The sequence below is a fragment of the Brienomyrus brachyistius genome, chromosome 2 (genome assembly GCF_023856365.1).
Source record: "Brienomyrus brachyistius isolate T26 chromosome 2, BBRACH_0.4, whole genome shotgun sequence".
NCBI classification, from domain to species: domain Eukaryota; kingdom Metazoa; phylum Chordata; class Actinopteri; order Osteoglossiformes; family Mormyridae; genus Brienomyrus; species Brienomyrus brachyistius.
The window spans coordinates 28818067-28844707 of record NC_064534.1 but is presented as its reverse complement, the minus strand read 5'-3'; the positions used below and the strand labels follow the sequence as shown (position 1 = coordinate 28844707).

Below are 26641 nucleotides of genomic sequence, written 5' to 3'. Positions count from 1 at the left end.
AAAAAAGGCAGATGATTCACAGGTGGTAAATATTCCCCTGGTGTCGGTCCCGGCTTTTGCTGCATGCACTCCGGCAGACATGGAGCTGCGCCGTAAACTTCAGAGGGACCAGCGTGAGGGCGGGCATGCCGGCTGCGTGCGATCGGCTGGCTAATGAGCGCAGAGGAGAATGTCTGAAGCCTGTGTGCGGACGCCGCTGCCGCTGTTTCCGGCTGAGAGTCGGACGAGGCGCAGATCAGTCCTCTTCCTATTTAAGCCTGATACCTGCCAGGACCGTCCACCGGGCCGTATTGTTAAAATGATTTATATTACGCAGTTTAAAGTAACATTTTGCTCGTTAATTGGTGTAGGAACGCTCTGCGTGCCTCTCCCCGGTGCCATCACATGGGCTTTTAAGCGTATCGGAAAGATAAAAGCACAAAGTAGTTTGATTTCCGTAATACGTTCTTTCAGATTGAATTGATCTGTGGGGAGTGTGAGGTGGGGGCAGTTGGAACGAGCTATTTCTGTTCCGTGTCTTATTTATTATTATTGTCGTCTTCTTCTTAAAGGCCAGGCGGCCACTTTTAAAGGAGTCTTCCAGGTGTCTTTGTTTCGGAACGGTTGCCAGTTTTGCATGGCGAGCGCACCGAGGACAAGCCGGCAGATTGATCTCCTCAGTGGGAGGCCGTGGAGGTTTTGTGGAGCCGGGCGGCCCCCGTGCTGGCCGCCAAGGCCGCATCACGCCGGCGAGGGTGGGGCTCTGTTTTTCACGTTTGTTGAAGGGATGCAGGATTGATCCTGCTGGGTACACCCCATTTTTGGTTTTATTTTAAATGAGCGCTTCCAGGAGATGCTTGCTTGGTTGTACCCCCCCCCCCCAAACAAGAATTTGCCAAAGGTAGAAAGAATAAGAGGCTAAGAGATGCGATCGATGGCCTTTAGAAAGCTGCAGATACACAGGGGGGTAAATACTGGTGGAGTCATAGATTCGCTGCCTGACAGATGGCGGGGGGGCGAGAGGCAGTATTGACCTTGCCGAGCCCCCCCCCCTGCCGCCCTTTGGATAGAAGGTGTGATAAATCAGGGAAAGTACATTTTCTTCAGCAGTTGTAATTGTGCAAAGTAAAATGTTTAGGTGCCTCACATGAGGAGTTCAGTTATGATGTTGCGTCAAGCCTGACATTACCCAGGTTATCTGAGATTTAAATTTTTATATACTATATCTTCTGAATTATTATTCAGATAATTAGGTTGTAAAGCTATATATTTAACAAAATATATCATCCAATGGCCTGTGTGTGTGTGTATATACATATATATGATATATACTCACACACTCAACTGAAAAACATGTTGGTGTGTATTTGTGATTATTAATTGTTGGCCACTCATCCTGTCCCCCTCTCCAGCTTCAAAGGTGGACATTTAAGCAGTGGGTCCTGTGTGACGCGAGTTTGATGCGGTGTGTCGTGTTTAAACTTTCTGCTCTTGACAAACAAGAGTGTGACCTTTTAGCAAAAGCCTGGGGAACTGAAGGCAACATCTTGATTAAACCAAAAAAAAAAATAATAAAAACCCTCAGTTGTGCTTTGAGGAATCATGGGTAGTCATTTGGTGTGGGGGGGGGGGGTGTTGGGGGGGTGTGGCAGCTGTTGAGGTGTTTCTGTTCAGATGTTTGAGAATAAACAGAAACACCTCGTGGACCAGGCTTGATGCTTAGCGTGGCTGATAATAGCCGGGTAATTGAATTTAAAATAAGTGTTATTAATCTTATTCGATTGCCTCACAGCTGCTCATGCCCGCAGTGATGGGGAAGCGCGTATTCCGCAGCGGAATGCCGAGATGGGAATGTGTTCTCCGGCGTCTCTTGAGAAGTGCTGCCTGCTTCGGAAATGTGCCGGGGCCGTCCAGGGCGGGGCTGGGGAGGCTTGGATCTGGTGTTCTGGGGTGCTGCATGGTGGGTGGGGCTGCTTGATGCAGTGGCCAGAGGGCGGTGAGGCAGCTTGTACAGGCCGGTCTGTGGCCTGTTGGAATGGGGAGGGGGGAAGCTGGGGTCTATCACCAGTGTATGTGGGAGGAGGACAGCGGCACTGGGATGGGGGGGGCGGTTGGAGTCGATTTCCTAGCTCTTCCTTTGTGATCTTTGTTTTGCAAAAGCCTCATGAACGACAGGCCCACTTGCAGCTGTAAACTCTCCTTTGGCAGGTAAGTGTCCCAGGGTTGTGGGGGGGCAGGAAATAAAAACCTGCAATAAAACTGTGCAGGATGGTTATTACAGGTGGTGCAGGCAGCGCACCGACTCGGAGGAAGTGCTGAGTGAGAAGATATCTGCTAGCGTGCAGGGGGGATGTCGGTGGTCCTAGGTCAGGGCTGTTCCTGTCTGGCTTCAGATCTGGTTCTGTTGCGTGTTATGGCGAAGGCTGGTGACCCCCTGACCTCCATGGTTGCTGTTAGAGCACAGCTGGTTTATCCCGCCCTGCCTGTATGTTACTGTCTCAGTTATGGGGCCCCACCATGGCACTGGGGACTGGACTGGTCACCGTAGCTTGGTACCTTCCCCCGCCCCATTAGGCTGGCTTCTCGTAGTCCCTTGGCCCCCAATCCATCCGCCCGACGACTCTGTGGCCCCCGGTGCCGGAGGTTCTGCCCCGGTGCCGCTCCCTCTCCATCCTTCCAGCCGGCCTTGATTAATAAACGTTTCTTAATTAGCACGTGATTTATAGGCACCGCTGCCACATTTTCATTATCATGGCTCCCACGAAAAAATCTCAACACAAATTGGACTGTTCAAGCTGTCATGTGATTTTCGCTTATTTAATGTCGAGTAATTAGTGAGGTTTTGTCTCACGCACGACAGCCTTCATCATGCTGGGAATTTGTCCCTTGAAGGAAGAATGCACTACTCTCTCTTTCTCTCCCTTTCTCTCTCTCCCGCCCCCCTCCCCCCTTCTGTTGGCATCTAATTTTTGACGCACGTTGTAGGCTGATTAAGAGCTTCAGCTCGGTGTCACGGCTGGGGCTGGATTGACGGCCTGCTTCCCGGGAGCCAGGTGGACCTGAGGGAGGCACCCCTCACCTATGCGCATCTTTCAGCTGCGACCTCTTCCTGCTTCTTAAAGTTTCATCAATCGCTCCCCGGCGCCCGCTGATGCCGACGTGCCTCGATGGCTCGGCTCACTGCGGTTTGGCGGTCGCGGGGGGTTGGGACCGGGCCGCTCTTCTGCCGGGGGCCCCTCTTGGCCTCCTCGTTGCGTACCACTCACCGCAATTTACCCCGCGAGGGCTGGAGTCAATATTCACAATTAATAAGCAATCTGCCCGAGTCCCCGGCATCAGATGGGGAGCAGCATGGAGCAGGTGATGCTCTGCTAAATTCCATTATTGACATCGGTTGTCCTTGTTACTTGGCAGCGCTGCGTTGGTGGGCTTGGGGTGGGGTGGGGGGGCAGACATTGCTAATCTGCCCATTACCCGGAAAATCATGTTCGGAGCTCGGCGGAATGGCCCCACTGTCCGCGAGTCGTGTCCGCTGGACATCCTGCCCGAATCAGGCCGCCGTTGGAGCGGGGCTTTAATTTCCTGCCTGCAGCTGAAACGGAACCACCGACGTCCTCCTGTTAAGAGCTGCCGTCTGTTTCATGGTGGGGGGGGGGGGGTAGGGGGTGGGAGGGAGAGGCAGGGGCTCCCGCTGCTGCCTGTGTTCAGAATGTAGAAGTGAGGGTGCGGCGTGGGCCAGTCATCTAAGTAGAGGAGGGTGGGAAATTGTTTTATCGATTTCGCTTTGGTGCGCTCTTGAATTTTTTATTTGATTGTCCTCCAATGAAATTAGACTTTTTATTTTGTGGGGGAAGGGGAGTTACTTTGGCCCATCCAATCCATTAGGGAGGAGAGAGTGTGACGTTCAGGGAGGAGGTGTGATGTTTGGGGGGGGGGGGTATGGTGTTTGGGGAGGATGGGGCGTAGCCTTCAGGGAGGAGGAGGTGTGATGTTCCAGGAGGAGGAGATGTAATGTTCAGGAGGGGGTGTTGTGTTCAGGGAGGAAGAGGTGTGATGTTCAGGGGGGATGTGGTGTTCGGGAAGGATGGGGTATGACATTCAGGGAGGAGGAGGTGTGATGTTCCGGGAGGAAGAGGTGTAATGTTCAGGAGGGGGTGTTGTGTTTGGGGAGGAGAAGGTGTAATGTTCGGGGGGCTGTGGTGTTCGGGGGAGGAGGAGGTGTGATGTTCCAGGAGGAGGTGTAATGTTTGGGGGGCTGTGGTGTTTGGGGAGGATGGGGCATGACATTCAGGGAGGAGGAGGTGTGATGTTTGGGGGGGTGTGACGTTCAGGGAGGAGGGGGTGTGGTGTTCAGTGGGGGTGTGGTGGTCAGTGGGGGTGTGACGTTCAGGGTGGAGGGGGTGTGGTGTTCAGTGGGGGTGTGGTGTTCAGTGGGGGTGTGACGTTCAGGAGGAGGGGGTGTGGTGTTCAGTGGGGTGTGGTGTTCAGTGGGGTGTGACGTTCAGGGAGGAGGGGGTGTGGTGTTCAGTGGGGGTGTGGTGTTCGGGGAGGAGGAGGAGGTATGATCTCGGTATGTTCAGTGGATGTCGGCGGGTGTCAGCTTTGCGTTTCTGTCTTAATGGTCACCGTGAGGGAACCTCGTTAATGAGGCTGGGGGCCTGGCAAGGAGACAAACGTGGGTGTCTGTGGCCAGGGGGGGGCAGGATTTTGTTTGGTCTGAGCACAGAGGGTAACACTGGGCCTGAGCGTGTAGGTGGGTCCTGCTTGGCTTTGAAGCCACTTGGGGGGTGGGGGGGTCGGTGGGCGATGTCTGCAATTACTGGCCCACCATGAATGAGGCTGTTACTCACTTGCCAGCTGATGACGGGTCCTCCGTTTGGGCAGGCGTCCTGTTTATGGCGTATTCCTCTGCACAGTCAAGTGGGGCTGCGAATTATTCTGCTGAAATAAAAACAAGCCAGCTGTTATTACACTGTATTGACATCAGAAAGGTGTTTATTAAACAGTATTAATATGTTTTATTTTCTGCGTCTGCCTTATCCTTTAAAAAAATGCAGTAATTGTGATGAGGACTGGCACAAGGTCAGTCCTTGTGTGTTTATTATCGTTAGCGTGTCAGTTATTTGATTAATTGACAAATGGACCCCCCCCCCTCCCCCCAGGACAACCTGACCAACTGAAATGCCCTTTCCCCCTCTGCCACTGGGCCGAGCAGAAGATGACAGACCTTGGCGCGGTCCCCCGCCTCCACGCACTGGGGTGACATCAGAAAGATGGCGAATTGAAGGACGCGGTTAGATTACAGTAAAGAGATCCTGTGCCAGACCTATAGAATGTAGGTTTGGGCTGTGGGTCTGGAAGCTCAGCAGGGGGGGCCTGTAGGGAGGAGGCCTGAATCGCCCAGCCTGAATCGCCCAGTGCGTATCTGGGGCCTTCTTGCCTCCCCTCCGAAAGCAAGCGACACAGCCATCCTCCTGGTGATTTATGGAGGCGGTCGGCTCTCACGGTGTCTCCCATTCTGGATTAAATTGTGGGGGGGGGGGTACAGTTCATTTCTGTTGACGTGGCGCCTGCTAATATTTACCCTCGCGATTGTAGATAAGTGGCGACGACATCACCTTCATTTACGGGGGGTGGCATGGTATGTGAGCCACAAGGCGGGCAGAGGAAGACGCGTCGGTCAGAGTCCGCCCCGTGATGTACCGAGGCGAGATTGAATTTTCAGCATGTTCTGCCACCAGTATGGATAGGACACCCCCCATATCTCGCATCCCCCAGTGAAGGAGTAAAACCAATTCCATAAATTTAGATACTCAATAAATTTTAATGGGCAATTCTGGTGGCCCATGTTTGATCAGAAGTCTGGCATTATGAATATTATTTTCCAAGCAGTGACCGTACTCGGTCAGGTGGGTTTTAGAACCCCCCCCCCTCCTGGCACTCGCTGGGCCCCAGGGGGGAGGGGTGCGATTCGCAGGGCAGTAACTGACTGCTGCACCACATCACGTGCCTCGAAGGGATGTCTTCACCCCCTCCCCCCCAAAAAAAAATAAAAAGAAACATGCCCCCCCGCCTTTATTTTTTCATCTGGGAACTTTTTCTCCAAGGGGGTGCGATGCATGAGTAACGCGAGGGGGCAGGGGGGGTATTAAAATGACTGATCAGCATTTCCTGCTGCGCTCACACTTTCTGGAAATGGCTGTGAGTTATCTCCTCTCGTTACGGGTGGCAGATAAAATGCCCGGCCAGGGATGGGCAGCTGTCTCATTGGCTGGCTGCTCTCAGGGATCCCTTCCCCCCGCCTCCTCTGATGCCCCGGGAGGGTTCTACAAGCGCTCTTAATGATGGGGCGGGGGGGGGGGGGGGCGGTGCATCACATGGGAGGTGGCGTTCAGGTGGAGCCGGGGCCTGTTGCCCGGTATCCCGGTCACTGCACCGCGCCCTAATTGGCCATACCTTGGCACGGGCATTACCTCTTCACGCTCAGTGTCCTGGAGATCCCAGTTAGGCTCCACTGAGGGCCTCTGCTTATCCCTGGGTGTCCTGGGGGCCCCACTTAGGCTCTGCTGTGGGCGTCCATGTCTTACTCGGTGTCCTGGGGGCCCCAGTTAGGCTCCACTGAGGGCCTCTGCTTATCCCTGGGTGTCCTGGGGGCCCCACTTAGGCTCTGCTGTGGCCGTCCATATCTTACTCGGTGTCCTGGGGGCCCCTGTTAGGCTCCACTGAGGGCCTCTGTTTATCCCTGGGTGTCCTGGGGTCCCCATTTTAGGCTCTGCTGCGGGCGTCCATTTCTCACTTGGTGTCCTGGGGGCCCCAGTTAGGCTCTATTGAGGGCCTCCGCTTATCCTTGGGTGTCCTGGGGGCCACAGTTAGGCCTCGTTTGCATTATGCCTGACCATCCCCTCCTCCGTCCATCACCTCCCTGTGTTTTTCTCTCTGTCCTCTGCCCCCCCCCCCCCCCCCCATTGCTGTCACTCCCACCCTCAGGCTGCAGGACACGCTTGGTTAGTTTGCTCAGGAAGCCTCTCCTCCTTCAATATGTGCTAAAGCTTGATAATTACAAGCTAATTGCTTTATCTCAGGTTAAAAAAAAACCTTGTTAATCCTCAGTGGTTTTATTGCGAGCTGGGTGTCTGTGTGGCCCCGGTGAATCACCGTTAAATGCGGAAAAGGTCATCGTGTTTAAACTGCAGCACCTCGCTTCCTCTGCCAGGTGGAGGGTGTGCTTCCCCGGATCGGCCGGAGGCCCCTTCAGCCTGACTGATCACACCTTCCCCGCTCCAGGCTCCCTCTCCCTTCACTCCCCATTGCCGAAGGGTTCCCCCCCTGCTTTAAACAGACAACTAAAGTTTGCTCCCTGTCCGTCAGAATTTCTGATTCGTGTGTTCATGTGTGGTGCTTGGGGGGGGCGGGGGGCGGGCGGGCGGGTCCCTGAGCTTTGAACAGGATTGGGGGTTGCGGGAGAGGGGCAGAACCGGTGTTCTTCAGGGCTGGGAAGCAGAACTGGCCCCGGGTCCCACATTCATGCTATATTAGGTGTGAACGAGACCCCCAGCTATCGATGTGCCGAGGGCAGAAATATCGGCTGCTTCTGCCCTGGGGATCAGGTTCTGTTTTATTTTATTTACACGTATGTGGTCCTGCATGCTGTGGGACGCTGTGACCTCGGCATGCCACTCGCTGCCCCCCCCCCAGTCGTACAGGATGCAGGTTTGGGTAACAGCAGAATGAGGGTTAGAGTCTCGGTCTTTGGGGAGTCACGTGATCTGCGTGTCGTTTGGGGACACGCAGCTACGCGCTGGGGCAGATGAGAGCGGTGTGACACCAGTGTGTCCTGGCGATGAGACTCCAATGATGACCGTGTGCCTTTATAAAGCGGCGTTCCAGCTGCGGCTGTCCATCTCCGCCAGTGTTTATGGTTTTCCCCGGACGAGGCAGCCTTCCAGGCCCGGTGTCCTCCGTCCTCTTAATCGGGTTGAGCGCATCGCCTGGTTAAATATTTGGAAACTTTGCAGCTGTGCAAATTGATTTATGATGCCAGAGGTTTACTTAAAAAAACATAAATAAATATATGAAGCCTGTAGGGTATTATGTTAAATTAACATTGTATGCATTCTTTTATTTAGAATTGGGAGGGGGGGGGGTACAATAAAACAAACAGGTGAGAGCCTGGGGATGTATCTGTCTGAGTGTGGGGGCCCTTTACGGATGTGGTTGGGCTGTGGCACCGGCTGTGGTGTCTCTGGGAGCCCAGGATGTTCTTGTGGGCCTAGGGAGGGCGCCAGAGGGCTGGCAGATGGGGGCGCTGTCTGCTCACCCCCACTTTCTGGCCAGCAGTAGCTGGGTGTGACCACACACCTTCAGTCATGCTAGTTTCGTTGAAATCTTTCGGTCTCTCCTGTTCAGAAAGGTAATCAATGGCATTTTTTGGGTTTAATCACAATTTAGGAAGCGAGAGCTTGTCATCTTAATAACAGGCGGAGCATGCGGCGTGCAGCTTTCTGAGGAAAGAAGGTTCTAGAAGGGCCCCATCTCCAGGCCGACATCATTGCTAGTCTGTCTTGCAGGCAGCGTTTCATCGTGGGGTTATTGCAAATTGAATTACCGGGCGGCACTTGAGAGCCATTTTGGGTCCTGTCAGAAAATTGAGGCGGTGAGAGGGTTGATTTGAGAGGGTCCCCACTGGCCGGCCTCCGTTTTCTGCTGCTCCTTATTAGAACAAACGATTTTCAGACCTCGCAACTGCTGGCAGGACCTGCTTTTCCCTCTAATTGCAATTTGATTTTTGATTTATTTTTTTTTTGGTCCATGTGCATTTGTGCACCCACGTGCCTGCCTTGAACTATAGGAGCAAGGCCCTCCCCTCCCGGGTGTGACTCGCGACTGGCTTCGTGTCCGTGAGCCAGGTGGGCCCTGACCAATCCCCCTGCCATAGGAGCCAGCGTGATCTTTGGGTATGGAGACATCAGAGGGAGTATGTGGAGGAAGTGAAGCGTGTGACATGTTTACGGCCGAGCGTGCCATGACCGTGTGTTCACAAACTGTACACGTATGCGGCACTTGCCCGGATTTGGTGGCAGCGGTCTGTTCTTGGGGTTGAAGTTAACTCCTCGTGTGCCACCAAGCTGTGGGAGAGGGTCTGTTCGACAGATGGGAAGCCCAGCTTGGCACCTCTTTGCTCGTATTTACACAGTGGAACATAGCCCCTGATTAATTACATGATCTCTCTCCCACGACGCCGAGGGTGATGGAGATTGGGTCACCTAGAGGCCGGAGGTCACCAAGGGACACTCAGGGTCCAAGGACTGGGGGGGCGACCACGGCCGCAACCATAGCGAACTGCCTTATATCCGCTTCCAAGGCCGTAAGCGTGCGATGGGGAGGGACGCCAGCTTATCCCTTCTGATCCTCATTGACAGCCGGGCCCCGCTTGGCATTCAGAGGCCCCCGCTGGCGTGGCATGTGGTGATACAGAACATCTTCTTACAGTAACGGTGACTGTGTGTGCATGTCATGGGGATTGGGGGGGGTAAGAATTGGCTTTAGAACTGGAAGTATCATGTGACAAAGAGGCAGGGCAGAGCTCACTTTGGTATCGGACCACCGCCGTGTAAAAGATGGGAGTGAAATGTAAACTTCACTTCTTTTTTTTTTTTATCTTAACCCTCTGCTGACATCCCTAATTTCCGGTTATAGCCTTAATAAGTACCTCAAACTTTTGTGCGACGCAGATTCTAAGTCATCTAAAATATTAAATTTGTATAATTTCTATTTAAATTGAAGCCGAGAAATATGACAGTGGCTGTCTATGGCAATAGTCCCTTTCGGCTGATATGATCTCGGCGGGGGTTATGTAGGGCCAGACCAAGGAGGGCGCTCTCTTCCCCCTCGCCGGGATATGAATACCCACTGCTGCCCCCGGGGTCGTACTACAGGTCACTGCGACATGAAACGCCTGATTTATTTATATGTAAAACATCGCCATTCATAGCTTTTAGAATTTTAAATAACGGCGAGAATATTGTCATTCTGACCTTATTAAAAATTCAGCATCTGTAGCCAGCGTTGCTCACGTTGGCTGTTCGCTCTGGGTGTCTGTTTTTGTCTTGGGTGACTGTCATGGAGCATTAATCTGCCTAACAGTACAGTTGTTCTGCATCACCTACTAAAAAGTGTGAAGAAATCAGATGGGCTTTTTCTGTTCTTCTCCCACCCGAGAAGGCGATGGTGCTTGTGGAGCATAATTAGTGGCAGTCACTTGGGGTGGGGGTGTGTTAGTGGATGAGCCCTCCCTACTGGAGCTGGTGCTGGCCGTGTTCGCGTTCACCGCCTCCTCGTCGCTGGAGGTCCGTCTTCCGTCCAGCTTCTCCAGAAGCTGACCAGACTCGCTGGGATCTCTGCCTCCACATTTTCCTTGTGTTTTCATCTGTTTTTCCTCTCTTTTGTGTTTCATATTAGAATATCACAACACCAGACAGATTTTTAGATTTTTTTTTTCTTCATCTGTCTTTGTTTTGCTCAACATTTGTCTGTCTTTGAATTTAATGATTAATTCTGCAGGCGTGGGATCCACAAAGGTGCTCTCTCTCTCTCTTTCTCCCTCTCTCTCTCTCTTTCTCCCTCTCGACAACCTGGTGATTGGAATATTTAAAAAAAATGCCCCGTCTGGCTGCTTGGCTTGCTGGGGGGGGTCTTTGCTTGTTTTGAAAGCAACAGCAGAGAATTCAGATGACAGTTTTTTTCATGTTTCTATGGGAGGAATTGGGCAGGGGAGGGTACTTCAGTGTTACATACTAAACAGGCCGATTCTGAAGAGTTCTAATTCTTTAGTCATTTATCAGTTTTTTACCCAAATCAATTCTTTAATGATTTCTTTAAAATATGCTTTATGTACTTTTAGTCTGTGTGGGACTGATTATTATTAACAGGAAACACAGGTATTATGCTGAATCTGTCAATGGAATGTCCTGGTGCATTATGGGAGTGGGGGGCAGGGTGCCAGGGAGTCGGACCCTCGGGAAAGGTGGGGGGAGGGTGGGGCTCCCCCAGCGGACGCTTCCAGTGTGATGGAGCATTGATTTCGGATTGGTAATGAAGGTCTCATGCTCTCCAGAGGGGGCCGCAGGGCATGCTGGATTTGGGGGGCCTTGCCACGGAGACCTTGCCGAGGCCAAGGTATAAATATCAGATCATATTGGTTGGGGAGGAGGTTTCCAGACCGCTTGGTATTTGGATCCTCCTACTGCCTTGGGGGATGAGGCCCTGGGGTGCGTCCCACACCCGCACGTTGGGTGTTACCCTTATTGTTGCTGCGTCCTGCCTGTTTGATTATACACACCGGGAGCCTGACCTTGACAGCTCCAACCACCTTCAAAGAAGCATCAAGCACATCCAATGTGTCCAAGGTCATCGGACAGCCTGCTCGTAGCAAAACACACAGCAGTTACCTAAGGCGCTATATGTTTTATTAATTCAAACGATAACGAAGGCAGGACCGCCTTCCTCGCATGGCCTGATATCTCCGCTGCAGCGTGTTGTCATTGGCATGGGGGGGTTGGCCACTTTAATTCCGCTTGTATTTTTCTTCTCCTCCCATTCGTGTCTGTGCTCGTTACATTAGACGTTTTTTGGAAAGATTCCCTGAAAGTCGCCATCAGGCAGCGTTGGCTATTGTGTGCTTGGCTCCTGGACCGTTAGACCTTATTTATCCTATTTTTACTTATCTTCGCCTTTACTTATCAGCAGGCCAGCTTAGTCTGAGGTTGGAGCAGAGAGCAGTGCTGAGGATGCAATGTGCCAAACGTGGGGAATAACTGTGCCCTCTCTCCCCTCTTCCCACTCTCCCACAGGTGACGGACAAGTCAGTGCAGGCCTTCGCGGAGCACTGTCCGCAGCTGCAGTTTGTGGGCTTCATGGGCTGCTCGGTCACCTCTCTGGGAGTCATCCACCTGACCAGGGTGAGTGAGGGTCAGGCCTGCGGGTGGGGGTGAGGGTGGGCGAAGCAGTGGCGGGGTGGAGCTTTGAGGCAGGGTGTGCGGATGGTGCATGGGTGGAGCCTCGAACCTGGGTGTGTGGTAGGTGAGTGGGGGAGCCTTGAACATGGATAGGTGAGAGGTGGGTGGTTGGGTGGAGCCTTGGGCCTTCATGTGTGGTAGATGAGTAGGTGGAGCCTTGAACCTGGGTGTAAGTAGATGAGTGGGCAGAGCCTCGAACCTGGGTGTGTAGTAGGTGAGTGGGTAGGCGGAGTCTTAAAATCAATAGTTGGGAGGTGGGTGGGTGGAGCCTTGTACCTTGGTGTATGGGGATGTGGGTGGGGCAACATTTGCCTGGGAGGAGGGAAGGTGAGAGGATGTGGTCAGCAGAATGCTGTGGTGCCATGCTGCTGTGCCTGTTAACCATCTGTTCCTGTCTTGGTGTACAGTTCATGCAAGCACTTCATTATTTACTCATTTTTAATCAAAATTTGACTTTCGGCAAGCAATCTTTTGGAGATCAGTCCCTTGAGGGTTCTGCATGGGATTATTTTCGCAATATGGTCTTCAGATGTGCTTTAAAAGAATGGCAGAGATATTAGACTGATAATTGCGTGAGCAGGAAAATCCGGTGCACACAAGGGATTGGTTTTGACACTCCTGCAGTAATGGGGCACAAGGAAGTGATTTTAGGAATGGTGTGCTTTCCACATTTCAGCCGTGTTCTTTTTCAAGCTGTCATACAGTTGTGACTTTGTGAAGCTGTCATACTGTTGTGATTTGTGTTTAAAGAGGATTTTGGCTTTCTGAGTGGGGTGGGGGGGAACGTCTCCACAAGCTGAAGAACATGAAGCCTTTGGAAAACGGAGAAGTCGGACACTGTTTTGTTTTGGAGTTTAGGAGAACGCATCCTCTTTAGGTGTCTCCCCCCATGCAGCTCTCTGGCCGTCATTTTGACGGGGGCTCTGAACTCGCCCCCCTGCGCTGATCTAACCTGGGCGTCGCGGCTGACCTGCCGGCCTGCTTTCCCATCACTCAGCCTGCTAGCAGGCCCCCGTCTATGACCCTCCCACAGTTGTCGTACCCCTTAATCCACCCTCCCCTGATCTCGGGCTGAGGCCCTGCTGTTGGGCTGGTAAAATTACAGTTTCTAGTGTTGGCCTGGTGAGTTTCATAATGAGTTATTATGATTTTTATTTGCTAATTAATTTTCTCAAGAGACTCTTTGGTCCTAAATGACTCTTGCATGTTACTTTAGTGCTTCATGTAGTCGGATTTGGTCTTGGCGAGCGAGGTTAAGTGCTTTGCTGATGGGTGAGATGCAGTTCCTCCCCTGTGACTTTTTTTTTTTTTTAACCTGCTGGCTTCCTGGCATCTTTACCATCTGCTTTCTTACTTCGCATGGAAAGAGCGCTGGCCCGCCTTCCTGACCCCCCCCTTCAGAGTTACGGAGGTCGGCTTCAGACCATCAGGCTCCTCTGCCAAACTTCCCTCTTTCCTTGGCTCGCCGTTTCTCCTTCTCATGAGAATGAGTTTAGTTCCAGACTCCATAAAACGCTGTCAATTTTATGGAATGCCCGGCAGTCTGGAGAGCCCCTCCCATCACCCTGTTAATAAATACCAGTGAGACTAGGAAGTTTCCTTGAAGATTCCGAAGACCTAAAACTTTCTCTGGAAGGTTGCAGAGTCCTGAAACTTTTTCTTTTTAAACCAAAAGTTTTTGAGTTCTGTGAGTTCTGAAACATTCTCCTGAAGGATCTAGAGTCCTAAAACTTTTTTGCCAAAAGTTTTTGAGTTCTGTGAGTTCTGAAACATTCTCCTGAAGGATCTAGAGTCCTAAAACTTTTTTTTCCAAAAGTTCTTGAGTTCTGTGAGTTCTGAAACATTCTCTAGAGTACTAAAATTTCTTCTTAATAGCTTTAGACTCCTAAAACTTTCTTCCAAAAGTGCTCCGTTCCCCAGCTTCTTGCATATTCCCTTCGTGGCTTTCTGGGTGGTGGCCTAGAGTCTGCCCTCTCAGGAGTTACTCTCACTACTTAGCAAAGTTTAAAGTTTAAATCTCATTAAGGTGTAATGGACTGGATCCAGAAATGTTAAGGCTGAAGAGTGCCCCGCTGTTTCCTTATTACCATGCTAATGAAGGGCTCGCCGTTAAAGATATCCCCACCGCATGCCACCAGATTACACAGATTATGCTTGCCGCTAAATTAAAAATAAGATAACCTTGATTTTTCAAGAAAAATGACCGTTATCGATGTTCGGTAGGCCGTGCTTCACGTTCTCGAGTCGGGTTAGTTGATCGATCAGCAGCTGAGCGCCCTGGCTGGTGCTGCTTGAATCTGCATAATAAATTGACCCCTAAAACTGTTCTGTTGACCAGCTGGAGTCTTTCATCTGACCTTTGGCGAGTCTCTCTGTACATAAACCACAATGTGAACTCAGCGGCCGGGTAACTGGGCTACGAACTCACCTGGCACATGTGTCTCAGATGGGATACGTTTGGGATGGATCGCACCATCCATGCTGAGAAGTTCCTGGGTAATGTTTGCTGAGCAGTTGGACGGGGAGGGGGGGGGGGTGGGGAGCAAGAATAAACAAGACCTGAGTGGTCTGTATATTGGTAGGTGGGAGGGGGGCAGACCTGGGAACTTCTGGATAGAGATGAAGGTGTTCGGCATGGTGAAGGCACTGATGAAGTGTAGCTGAGCCCACATGGAGCCCCCATTAGGGGGAGCTCATGTGGTCTCTGGGGCAGACTGCCAGCTGCGTCACGTGCCTGCTGCCCCCCCCCCCATCGCTGTCATTGCAGCTGTGGGCGCTGACGGTAAAGACCTAAGGACCCTGGAATGATGGTAAGAATTGTGGGATGGAGACGCACTCGAGCTCCGTTTCAGCCTCCATCGACTCCAAACGGTCCCCTCCGGTACACACAGCGCCGCTCGAGGGTCTGGTTGTGTGACTGATTCCATCGGCACCATTTCCATGACAAAACGTGACTTAATGGCGCCGACCGGTGAATCATTTGCGGCTGGCAGATCAGGCATCCTCGCGAAAAGCCCCGATCCGGCCGCAGTGGGAAAAAACCCAAAAGCAGCCGCGCAGTTGGCTCCCGGCCCCTCCATCTGTGGGCCCGTCGCCTCACACCGACCGCGCTTTCAGGGACTGCGCGCATCCGATAGGCCTTTATATAGCGGCACGCATTTATCAGTCCACTGCGCGGGGAACTGACAGGGCCTGCGCTTTGTGGGGGCATGCGCTGCTCTCGCGTCACTTCTGCATGACACACACACGCCCCCCCCAGCAGCCAGCCAGGATGGTTGTAGCTCCGTTCAGATGTAGTGGCGTGCATTATTTACACTGTGTGCCCTTCGTGGTATGCTTAAGCATTCCTCTGTCTGGATGTGCTTCTCTGTGATATTATCCCCCATCCCCAGGGCACATTTATGCCGACCGTCTGTCCGTGTGACGTACAGCACCTTTAGCACGTGTAAATCACCGCGGAATCGGAGAAAACCCGCAGCGAGGGATGGGCTGGTCATGGCGATCCGGCGAAACGGGACATGGCTTCCTGATGACCGAACCCCCCTCCGTCCCCCGCATGCCCGCTGTCACACCTGACCGGCGTTTACTCTCCATGAGTGAGATGCCGACATGGTGCGTGATGCGCAGGGAGGCCGACTGCCATGCGCATCGCTGCTCGAGGGATGCGAGGAGCTGAATATGGCAAATATACCCCGCCCCCCTCCCCCAACCCATGCGCCTTGTTCATCCTGGTTCACAGACTCTGCTCATATAGATTTTTAAAATTTCCATTATCGCGTCAAATTATAACTGTGTTGAACTGTTGAATTTTTAATGTCTGTAGAATTTAATTTTTTGACCCTCTGTTTCCTTTTCCATTATCTGAAGCTTACAGTTACTTTATATTATCTCAAACATTATGAAATGTGCATTTAAATCAATTATATTCATTTAGAGCCTTTAATTACTTTAAGATCTTAAACCTTTAATCAATCACATTCTGCAGTTATTAGTTGTTTGATCTTATGTGCGTTATTTGAGCTACGTCTAGGCATGTACCGAGCATTGATGTGTGCGTTCGCGTGTTTAATTAACATGACGGATTGCTGTAATCGGCCACTCCGACAGCCCTGATTCGCGTTTCCTGCTCTTGGTGACGCTCTTGTCCCCTTGTTGTTCGTGTCACTTTCTCCGTCAATGACTTGAATTGGCAGTTCAGCAGAGTTCCATTAGCAAAAGTCCTCTGGTCCTGCTTTTGGCAAACACACACATATATATGGATTTAATACAATATCAACATATCCCGCTCCATTTAGAATATTTCTGTCATTTGGAAACGATTATCTCGAGGCCGGTAACACCAGGCCCACTTAGACTTGAATCCAAACTTCTCTCGTCATATGTTCTGACGATGGATTCTGCTTTTAATGTCTTCTCAGGATGTCCTTGTACATCAACCCCTTTTTGGCCGCTGCCCTCATTACTGGATAGCATATTTCTGTGTGACGGTTCTCCATCTTAATTTCAGTTCTGTGAAGTCGTCGTGTACCTCCTCGTGGTGGTAATGGCCTGCTGTTCCATCCTCCTTTGGGACCGGTGGTTCTGCTCTTAATCTGAGAACGTGTTCGCAGGCAGAGGCTGCACAGACGCGGGCCAGGGCACTTTCCGAAGCGCAGTGGTTCCTGCCAGACGGCTTAGCGCTGCTTTCTTCCGACGACTCTTTCCTCAGATCTGCCTGAATTCATGGAATCAAACTTGATGTGCGTGCTTCGCTTACTTATGTCACCGGCACGGCTCGACGCCGCACGTGTCCTACAACCCTTGCTGGTTTCCTCCCGCAAGCGGCTCGGGATAGCGGATGCAGGAAGGGGGAGGAACGGAAGAGCTAACCCATTAAAAATGGCCGGTCGTTAAGTACAGGTGTGGGATGATTTATTTCCTCCCCTTCCATTAATAGGCCTAAACTCTTTTTATTAGTGGAACATAAAATAAAATGTCTGATTAATCTGGCTTTTTAAGCTCTTGCGTTAAAGGCTTTGGCTTTTAACCTGCTAAATGACGGCTGACTGCCTTTTTTGCAATAAAATTAGACGCAGGACACTGCTGCTCCGGCAAGACATCTTCTGTAAGACAAAAATAAATAAAGCGCCACTGTTTTATTTCAGTAAAGCGATCTGTTGACAAACGCGTCAAAAGCATGTTTTTATTCGCTACATGAACTGAACGCTGTAAGAAATGTTAAGGCCTATGATGGGGGATTTGTCCCGGCACCCCCCTGCACCTGTACTGTATTCTGTCTGACCTTCATCTTCCACCCCTTGCAATCGAGAGAAGGCATGTTTTGATCCTGAAAGAATGGGTCTAGTGGCAGGGGAGGGTAAACTGTACAGCTTGTTTTATTTAGACGCCCAGCAGGACAAAAGGAGAAAAAAAACACACAGAGAAGAGTAGAAGAGAGAAGTGCCGGGCATGTCGGCTTTGGGCTCAGGAGCTCGGCTTGGCTCCTGGCTCCGCTCTAAGCGCTGGCTTGATGGGCATCAGGGATTCCGGGCTGAGAAAGCATGACACCGCCATGTCGGCTGCGGAGCTGGGCAGGGCATTATTGGACAAGAGCCAGGAAGACACGGGTGCAGAACACGTACTGCAGCGCCCCCCACAGCATGACTGTGTAATGAACTGTCTCTAGGGCATTTTCATGTAAACAGTACTTCTGCCCCCAATCCCTCCTAACCCTGACCAGGATAGATGGTTGGATGACTGATGGGTATTGTGATGATGATGATGATGATGATTATTATTATTGTTGTTATTATTATTATTATTATTGCTGTTCTTATCGCGGCTTAGCACTGGTTAGCACTGTCACCTCACACCCCTGAGACCAGGGTTCAAATCTCAGCTGTGGCTCCATGTGTGTGGAGTTTGCATGTTCTCCCCGTGTCATTGTGGGGTTTCCTCTGGGTACTCTGGTTTCCCCCCACGGTTCAAAAACACGCTGAGATTTATTGCAATTATCAAATTGCCTGTTGCTGTCTGTGTGTGCGTGACTGGAGTGTGAGTGCGCCCTGTGGCGGGGTGGTGCCCCATCCTGGGTTATTCCCTGCCTCGCACCGATAGTCTTCAGGTCAGGCTCAAGACCCCCTGTGACCCTGAGGAGCACAAGTGGTTACAGATAATCGATAGATGGATGGGCTGTTCTTAACAGCTAAAGCTATCATACACAGTATCCAGTGGTATGTTTAAATGTTGCTTAAGACTAAAGTCATTCTTTGTTAACAGAGTTTACCTTGTCCTTAAACACTGAAATTGGTTTGGAAATGGAGTAAAATGTTCAGTCCTTCATCCCGCTTGCCATACATCTGTTTTCCATACCGTTCCCCCTGTATGGAGTGACGGGGAGCTTGGAGCCGATGGTAGCATACGGGGCACGTGCCAGCCTATCGCAGGACAAGTTAATGACCGCCGGCTCCAGCTGCATTTTCCTACTGCCCTGAGTGCCTCTCAGTCAGATCTACATCCCGTTCATAATGTAACCGTAGCAACCTGGCAGGCTGCGTCCGGTCATTACGGTGGGCACGTCGCTTCTGCGCTGAGCCGGATCGCTCGCTGAGAGGCCACGTTTTTGCCAAGTGGAACTTGGAAACCTGCACTCTTTTCGACAATCATTTATTTGTGTTTCTGAAAACATTACTCTTATTCCTCGCCCAATGACAGGTGCTTATTTCCTGTGCGTTAAACGTCTCTAAATTTAGCTGGAGAACGAGCAGACTTCACCAGCTGTTTCCAAGGGTGGGGGGTTGTGGGGGCTCAAAATCGAAAGCCAGCAGCTTTGAAAGGTCAGGAAATAATAAATATCAGCGATTTACTTTGCAAACGGTAAATATTTATATTGCCGTGGCGTGTGATAGCATGGGGCCGTGGTGCATTAGCCATGGTGCTACGTTGCAGGGGTCAGACTAACCTTATTGGTGACCCGGGGTCCATGAGACACCCTTCTGCTTCCAGCCAGGTGCCAGCTCTCACGCCAGAAATAATAAGCATTGTTTCCATTATGGATTCAAGACTTAAAAACATTTCCCTGTAATTAGTTAAAAGTGGAATAAAAACATTGGACGGTGCTGGGCCTCCGTTTGTGCTGGGTGTTTGACGGGAGGGTCGCTGCCCACTGGCTGCAGAGAGACGCGATCCACCACCTTCCTTGTTTTTATTCGCGCGGCGAGTAATTAGACGCATTAGCTGCCAAACGTGTGATGAGAAATTAGCTGTGGGAACAGTGGAAATGAGAAACCTTCTCTGTATATTATTTTAAAAAATAAGCAGAGGAAGAAGAGGCCTAATTGGAAATTATTAATTATATATACACCGCAGGGACAGAGCGGATCATCAGTAGGGTTAGATCAATCACGCGTGTCCGAGCAAATGGGAACACATGGCGCGGCGCGGCCCTCGCTGCTCCAGCCTTGGGTGTTCAGCACCCCCCCCCCACATCCTGAAGGCCCCCTTGAAATAACATGGTTCTGGATTAACCCTGCTGGCCTTTTCGTGTCACAGCCTGCTTACAGCGGTGGGGGAGGCAGTGTTAATGCGCTCATTTTCATAACCCATCTCGCCTTTTTGTCACCAGCCGCCGCCAGAGCCTGGTGAAATTTTAAACTGCCGATTTGCATTATATCGTTGAGGGACTGGCTTCCCCCAAAGCTACCTGCAAGGTACGTTTGAGTCTCTTCGTGGGGGTGGGGGGGTGAATGCGATTTGGTCCGGACTGCCACCCAAGAAATTGAGTATTAATATTTGAGCTGAGTGCAATTCATAAACAAATAGCTCTGTGGATAAAGGCCTAGTCCCCCCCCCACCCAGAAAAAATAAAATTGCTGCACCCCGGGGGCCCAGAGGCGCTCTGTGAAAGTGCTGAGGAAGTGCAGATGTGTGTTTATCTGTGGGGATGAGCATATATGGGTCCTCAACCCCCCTCCCCCATCATCTAGATGCGAGATGAACCAGTCACCGGGGGGGGGGTTGGGGGGGTTGGCCATGTGTCGACACTCGATTGGCTTCCAGTCCGCGAGTGGGGAGTTTCAGAGAGAGATCGTTTTTTGACACCTTACACTCCAAAGATAACGATTAAAATATACTTGTGACCAGGTGCTAGATGAGTGAATGTAGCTTTCATTCAGGGGTACGGATTTTCCTTCTCTGCTTTTCGTTCCGTTTGGCTGTGATGGGAACTCCTCATCTCCCCCTCCCTCGGTGACTTGGCTCCACCCACTCCATCCCTCACGCAGGGGGGACACCACCTCCCCGGCCCTCCCATCCCTACGGCGCTGGCGGTACTGGGGAGCTCCAGTCGGCTGATTCGTGTTCCCGATCCGGCTGTTTTACTGAGACTCGTGCTGCTCCTTTCTCCTCTCATCTGTTTACACCAGCTGATTCTGTCCCCCGTGAGCCAACAATGAAAACACCGAAACCTCCTTGATCACGGGCTCTTTAATTGCTCACTCACCAGGTGTTCGATTTTTTAAATTTTATTTAATTAATAAATTTATGAATTATTATAATTTTTTTACAGTTTCTTTGTTTATTGTGAAAGATAAAAGTTAATACCTTCCCCACTTTTCAGGAGGCCAGATGCAGTGATAAGTAGGATGAGAAATAGCGTGTCCTCTGTCAGTGGTGGTGGTTTCATATTGCAGTCGGTGTTCTGCGGTCTGTTTCTTCAGTAGCTTGTGAAGCAGACAGTTGGGTGGTGTGCATTTTGGCTGCTTTTCCATTCGATGACCGCTCAGAAGGTCGCTCTCCCAGGGGTACCTGAGTGTTACCTAAAGGATAATGACAAGCAGCTTCTCTGTGTCCACTCATAGCACCGGGCAGAGCCTGCTACTACTCTTGGGTCCCATCTTAAGAGCTGTCTAGCGCCTGTCTTTATACGTTTAATTCCAGTACAATAAAGCACATTGTGATCCTGTCTCGGATATGTGGTGGTGATGGATGGATGGATGTTTAAATGCATGAGAATTAGGTGTGTAGCAGGACAATTTACAGGCACAATATCAGTTTACCCCTCCCCCCCCCATCAGGAATCTTGCCCACTTTGCATGAAAAGAAATTATGAGCATACTTACAGTATAAATGGTGCTTCTAATACTGCTGAAGTAGATATTTAAGTGTTGGTAATTATTCATGATGTGGTCATATTATTATACGTATAGCATTAATAATATAATGTATAGCACTGATGGTAATGAACACTGCGGTAATTATCCTGGTTAATTTAATAGTATATATTCATTTTTTGATGGCCTCTTGCTGTGAATTTCCTTTCTTAATCGCCACTGAATCTTCCATGATGTGTGTATATATAGTATGCTGCTGCAATCAGGCTATTAAGCGTCCAGAATATTCTGTGACATCAGTCCCCAGAGCAGTCTTTCCTGCTGTGTACAAGCATGGAAATCTCTCATTCCCTGGAACTCTGTCAGTGCCACGGTGCCGGGAAATTGTGTGCACTGGTCTTGTGGCGTCCACCCCATGGATCAAGCGTCATCTGCGTCTTCATCAGTTAGGTTCAGCCTCGGGGCCCCCATTTGGTGAAGTGAGGTGTCACATGTTCACAGGGACCCAGCACCGAGGCCCCCATGTGGTGAGATAAGGGGTGAGATGTTTACAGGGACTCAGCACCGAGGCCCCTGTGTGGTGAGGTGAGATATTCACAGGAGCCCAATGCCGAGGCCCCTGTGAGGTGAGATGTTTACAGGGGCCCAATGCCGAGGCCCCTGTGTGGTGAGGTGAGATGTTCACAGGGGCCCAGTGCCGAGGCCCCTGTGTGGTGAGGTGAGATGTTCACAAGGGTCCAGCACCGAGGCCCCCATGTGGTGATGTAAGGGGTGAGATGTTCACAGGTATCCATGACGGCCTGTATGAACCCAAAACTGCCTGGTGCTGTGTCCCCATTCTCTGTTCTGAGAGTCAGTCTCCTGCCTGGTTCCTATCCTTCACGCCTTTCCCATCCTGCTGCCAAGCCTTGGCCCCACGCAGCAGATTACCTGTTGTCCAGCGGACCCTTGAGGTGCTGGTGGAAGGACTTCTTCACCGTGGGGGATGGGGTGGGAAGGAACGTGTGAAAACGGGCTGAATGAGGGAGGAAGGGGGGTGGAGGGGGGTGGAGAGGCTGATTATTTAAGGATGAAGAGATGATTAATCTTCTTCTCCAAAGTGGGCCCATTGATTGGGGCGTAATAGATGGAAGCAGGAGGAGCCGCCTGGGAGAAGTGGGCCCTAATGCAGCAATTTGCAGGCTTGTACATTCGAAACACAAGAGGCAATAAACCATCTGGGTGATAAAAATGACACAATTACATGAACATTTTCAGCCGCTAATTGTCAGGCCTCTTTCCGCATCTGATGAGCGCACCTTCCATCCTGCCGCGCTGTCAAACCCCTCCGCAGACGGTGGCGGTGGCCAGGTGGGGGCCATTTGGGCCGAGGCACGAGGAGTGACATCAGAAACGCGGCTGAGGCATGGGGTTGGGAGGGGGTGCGGGCGCGGGGTCGGGGGTGCGGGAGGCGCCGGGTGGCACGTGGGTGGGCGGCGTCCTGCCTGGTCCTGGCTGGCAGCCGGGCCGTCAGGCTCTCTGTTAGGCAGAAACGTCATGAAATGGGCTGCGTGCTGCGGCTCTCGGCCTCATTATGCAGCAATAAAGACCATCGGCACCTTCAGGCATTCTCAGTGTAAAAGTTTTTGTCTCTTTTTCCTGCCCGTTTATATTTGCTTGGAAGAAACAGTCAGGCTACTTCAGCGAAAGACATTAGCTAATGTCGGTTATTTGACCGTGGATGCAGTATGACTGTATAACGCCGTATAATATAATTCCTTTTCATTTTCTTAAATTTGCATTTCTTGTTGTGGTGCCGAATGGTTGCATTTTAAAGCTTAGCTATTTTCCCTCTAGGGTTGTGAATTTACTGACTACTGTGAAACCCCATTTTGTACAAAGTTTGTACAGTTTCTCGACTAGCTGCCGGTAATTTTAATAGGAAGTATCTAATTGAAGTTAAGCTTATCATTAGGGTCAAATTTAAGTGCAGTGTGCTTGGTTTTTGATACTTTTCTGCTGTTTTTCCGGACCTTTGATCTTCAGATCCCAGGAATTCTTCAGCTCATTAAACAACAGTGGTCATGCCTTTTATCGTTACATGTATGTAGAAAAGACCTCTTTTGATGTCCAGGGAGAAAGTTTTGGCGCAAAGGATACTCCCAGAGACCTTCAGGAAGCCAGACATAGCTAATTAACTTGGCAGTCACCTTCCTGTGTCGTATTGATATTTGGTGACATTGCTCGCCTTTTGCTGGCATGTTATGTCTTGGAGTAGATGACCTCTGTGACCTCTGTGCCCTTTTGTGACCTCTATGTCAGGAAGCTCTATGTGTGATGGGGGCAGGAACATCAAACATGAGGCTCAAAGTGAGAGGGGAGCTTCTGCTGTTCTTCATAAGTAGAGTTTTTTTTTTTTTTTTTTTTTATTATTTACTGCATATTTAGTGAGACTCACCTTCAGATCCCCCTCCCGCCTGACTGCTGCCCTGCCTATAGCAGTGTCCTGAAATAATCAAAATTCCAGCAACGCCATTTCTGCTAATTGACTGTAATTGCGAGTGTAATTACAGTGCCCAGGTTTATTAGAGGTACTGAACCCTTTCAGTAATTAGCATCAGGCTATTTTTTGAGCTCAAGGGGGCCCCTGTATTCTGTGTTAGCTATTATATGCTAATGACCCATAAAGATTGAACTATTACAGTGATTTCGGGGGCTCCCGTTATTTGTCCCAGAACGTTAATGTAACCCTATATCGTCGCGTTGACAGGTTGCTGCCAAAACAGCCGGATTTCGCAGTGAAAACATTTAGCCTGTTTGCAGTGTTAAACGCCGGCTTGGATGAGGTTGAAGGCACACGGGGAGCAGTTAAATTCGACGTGACGGCTGGAGCGAGTTTCAAATGAAATATTATGATAGTATGGAATGGCTGTACCCCGAACACTCTTACTGCATGGAGAAACGAGGGGAGCGGCAGCGTGGACCCGGCGCCGGAGGATGCTCGATGCGGGTCACTTCTTTATGACTTTGTCTGTTCCACTCTGCCCTCCGCCCCCCAGCTGAAGAACCTGAGCAGCCTGGACCTTCGGCACATCTCGGAGCTCAGCAGCGAGACGGTCATGGAGGTGGTGCGCAGCTGCCGCAGTCTCAGCTCCCTCAACCTCTGCCTCAACTGGAGCATCAACGACAGGTAGGCGCCACCCCTCCGGGCCCCCTGACCCGGGCCCCTCACCCAGTCCCTCGTGGGGGAGGGGAAAACACCACCCTGCTTATCAGGACCTCTTTACACTGATGTGGTGTTTTGAGGGTCTTTTTGGGGCATTAAAATACGAATGTGGGGGAGCTGTAATTGTTGTTGGCAGGGGGAGTCCCCCCCCCCCCCGTTGCTCCTTTGAGGGATGGACCAGCAGTACAGCAGATACTTGTCAGCAGACTGACTTCTAATCGATTATTATGGTTACAGCAGGCTGTTTTATTAAAGGGAAATATTTGCCTTCAGAACAGTTAAATGATGAAGCCATGTGAAGGTAATGGGAGATCTGGGGCGGGCATTTTGTTTTCTGTTCCCTTTCTGTAAATAGTTCCCTTCATGGTTTCCTCCCTCATTCTAAGCTAGGTTGCATTTTTATTTGTTTGTTTTACCTTTATTCTTACCACCTCACCCCCCCCCCCCCCCCCACCACTGAGCAGTAATGAAGATTATAGCCGTACCATCCAATGGGGACAGATGGTTGCCCCATGTGGGGTGGGGCAGGCACCATCTAACAGGAACTCAGGGACTTAATGACCTGTCCTATCAGCTGTTTTTTTGGGGGGGGGGACAGGGGGTTATGCAAACCTTTACATCTTTGCGTGCTGCCAGGTTCCATCAAGGTGAGATTTGAGTGAGGGTGGGGTGGGATTTTAATTAGCAAATGCACTGAAAAAAGAATCCAAATTAAGAATGTTTGCTCTTCTGATCACTCAACAGCTTGCTGCTTATTACAATGAGTAATGGTTTAATTCCCAGTACTGAATTCAGATATGAAGATGGCGAATGTAGGAGCTGCGGCTGGCGGCTGAGAAATGGAGAGGAAGGTGGAGATAGAGATGTGCCGGGTGGAGTGTAGCTGCTGGTCCTTCCTGCTGCCCGTTTCCCAGTATGAACATCTAGATTGATCTCATTTCATGCATGGACAAGAACCACATGTTCTCCAGGCTGGGAGGGGGGCATGTGCTCAGTGCCGGGCCTGCCTCCCCCCGATCGGCAGCGTGCACTAGTGGCTGTTGGAACGCCTGCGGCGGTACGGCGGGGTGTCCCTGCAGGGTGCTGGGCGGCTGTGTGCCCCTCATGAAAAAGCGGGTGGTCCCCGGGGGGGTGTTTGTCAGCCAGTTATGCGCTGGCCTGCTCCGTTAGGAAGGGAGGGGTCTCAGCCGACCCCGCGATTCCAGACGGGGGCTTTGGAATAGGCAGCTTTTAATAATTACATTTTCCTTTCACACGCAGATTTATGGGCCGGCAGGTGCTGCCCATTGCGTCATGGCGGCCGCGGGTTCTAACACGAGGCTGGATTTACAGCGCACCTCAGATACCGCCGGACCGACTGCCCTGTTCTTCATATTTATGACTTTGTGAAATTTACAGGGCACTTCAGTGACTGTTATCCCGTAACAGCCTTCGCGGTTTCTAATGATAAACCAGATCGGGGGGGTGGGGGGTGGTGGTGATAGCAACAACAAAAGTTGAAGTCTTACAGATTCTTTTGGGGGCTTTGATCTATTCCTGCCCCTAACCCTGTATCAGATTTAGATTGATTCCATAAAATACAGTGACTTTTACCGAGGCGGTTCTGATCCGAGTCAGCCTGGTGGGCCGCCTGGGGAAAGCGGTAATTTCTGCCAGCCTGACGGCCGTATATTGCGTCGGCAAGTGTTCAAGGACTGCGAAGCCACATCGCTGGCGGATAATCTGCCTCACTGCTCTGGATGTGGCGCTGAGGGGCGGGCGGGGGGCTGGGGGGGGCAGCGGGAAAGAGCAAACCGAGCTCCCGGCGCCGTGGTGAAATTATGCCTGTTTCGGAATTGGATCAGGAGATTATCCGTGCCGATGCTCGTGTCAGCTCATTTTAAATTTCTCCGGTTGCCACCTCTTAGTATGCACCGGCTGCGGGCCGAAAGCCGGTAATCGATGCCCCCTTCCGGGCCTGCCTCCACCTGGGGGTCTCTAAATCTCAGACTTACTCTGCTCCCCTCCCGTAAATCGTCTTCTCAGATGGGGAGGCGCACCGCAGTTCCGTGAGAGCCCCCGTCAGCCGGCCTGCGGCCGTGTGACCCCCCCCCCCCCCCGCTTGCCTCCTGCAGATGCACTCTGAGGATGAAGCAGCAGTGACGTCTCTTGTCCTTGGCTTTATACTCGGCTGCTGGCTTAGTTTCTATGATTTTTTGAAGTAGTTGCATCCTTCGATGCCTCGTCCTCTCGCTGGAAAGCAGATCTACGCTTCCCCTGGTGCTTAAAAAGGGGGTGGGGGCACTGCACCTGTTATAGCGCTCAGATGAGGGTTCGAGTGTGAGGTTGCATCAGTCCCGGCCTCCTGGCCTTCT

General features: G+C 51.2%; 1 protein-coding gene across 1 annotated transcript in view; it reads left to right on the top strand.

The window, feature by feature from the left end:
• fbxl17 (F-box and leucine-rich repeat protein 17) overlaps positions 1-26641 on the top strand; it is a 212708-nt gene that overhangs the window by 44922 nt on the left and 141145 nt on the right. The window contains exons 6-7 of the mRNA XM_048982228.1: positions 11829-11936; positions 24121-24251. Coding sequence (XP_048838185.1) covers positions 11829-11936; positions 24121-24251 — 239 coding nt within the window. The remainder of the gene's footprint in view (positions 1-11828; positions 11937-24120; positions 24252-26641) is intronic.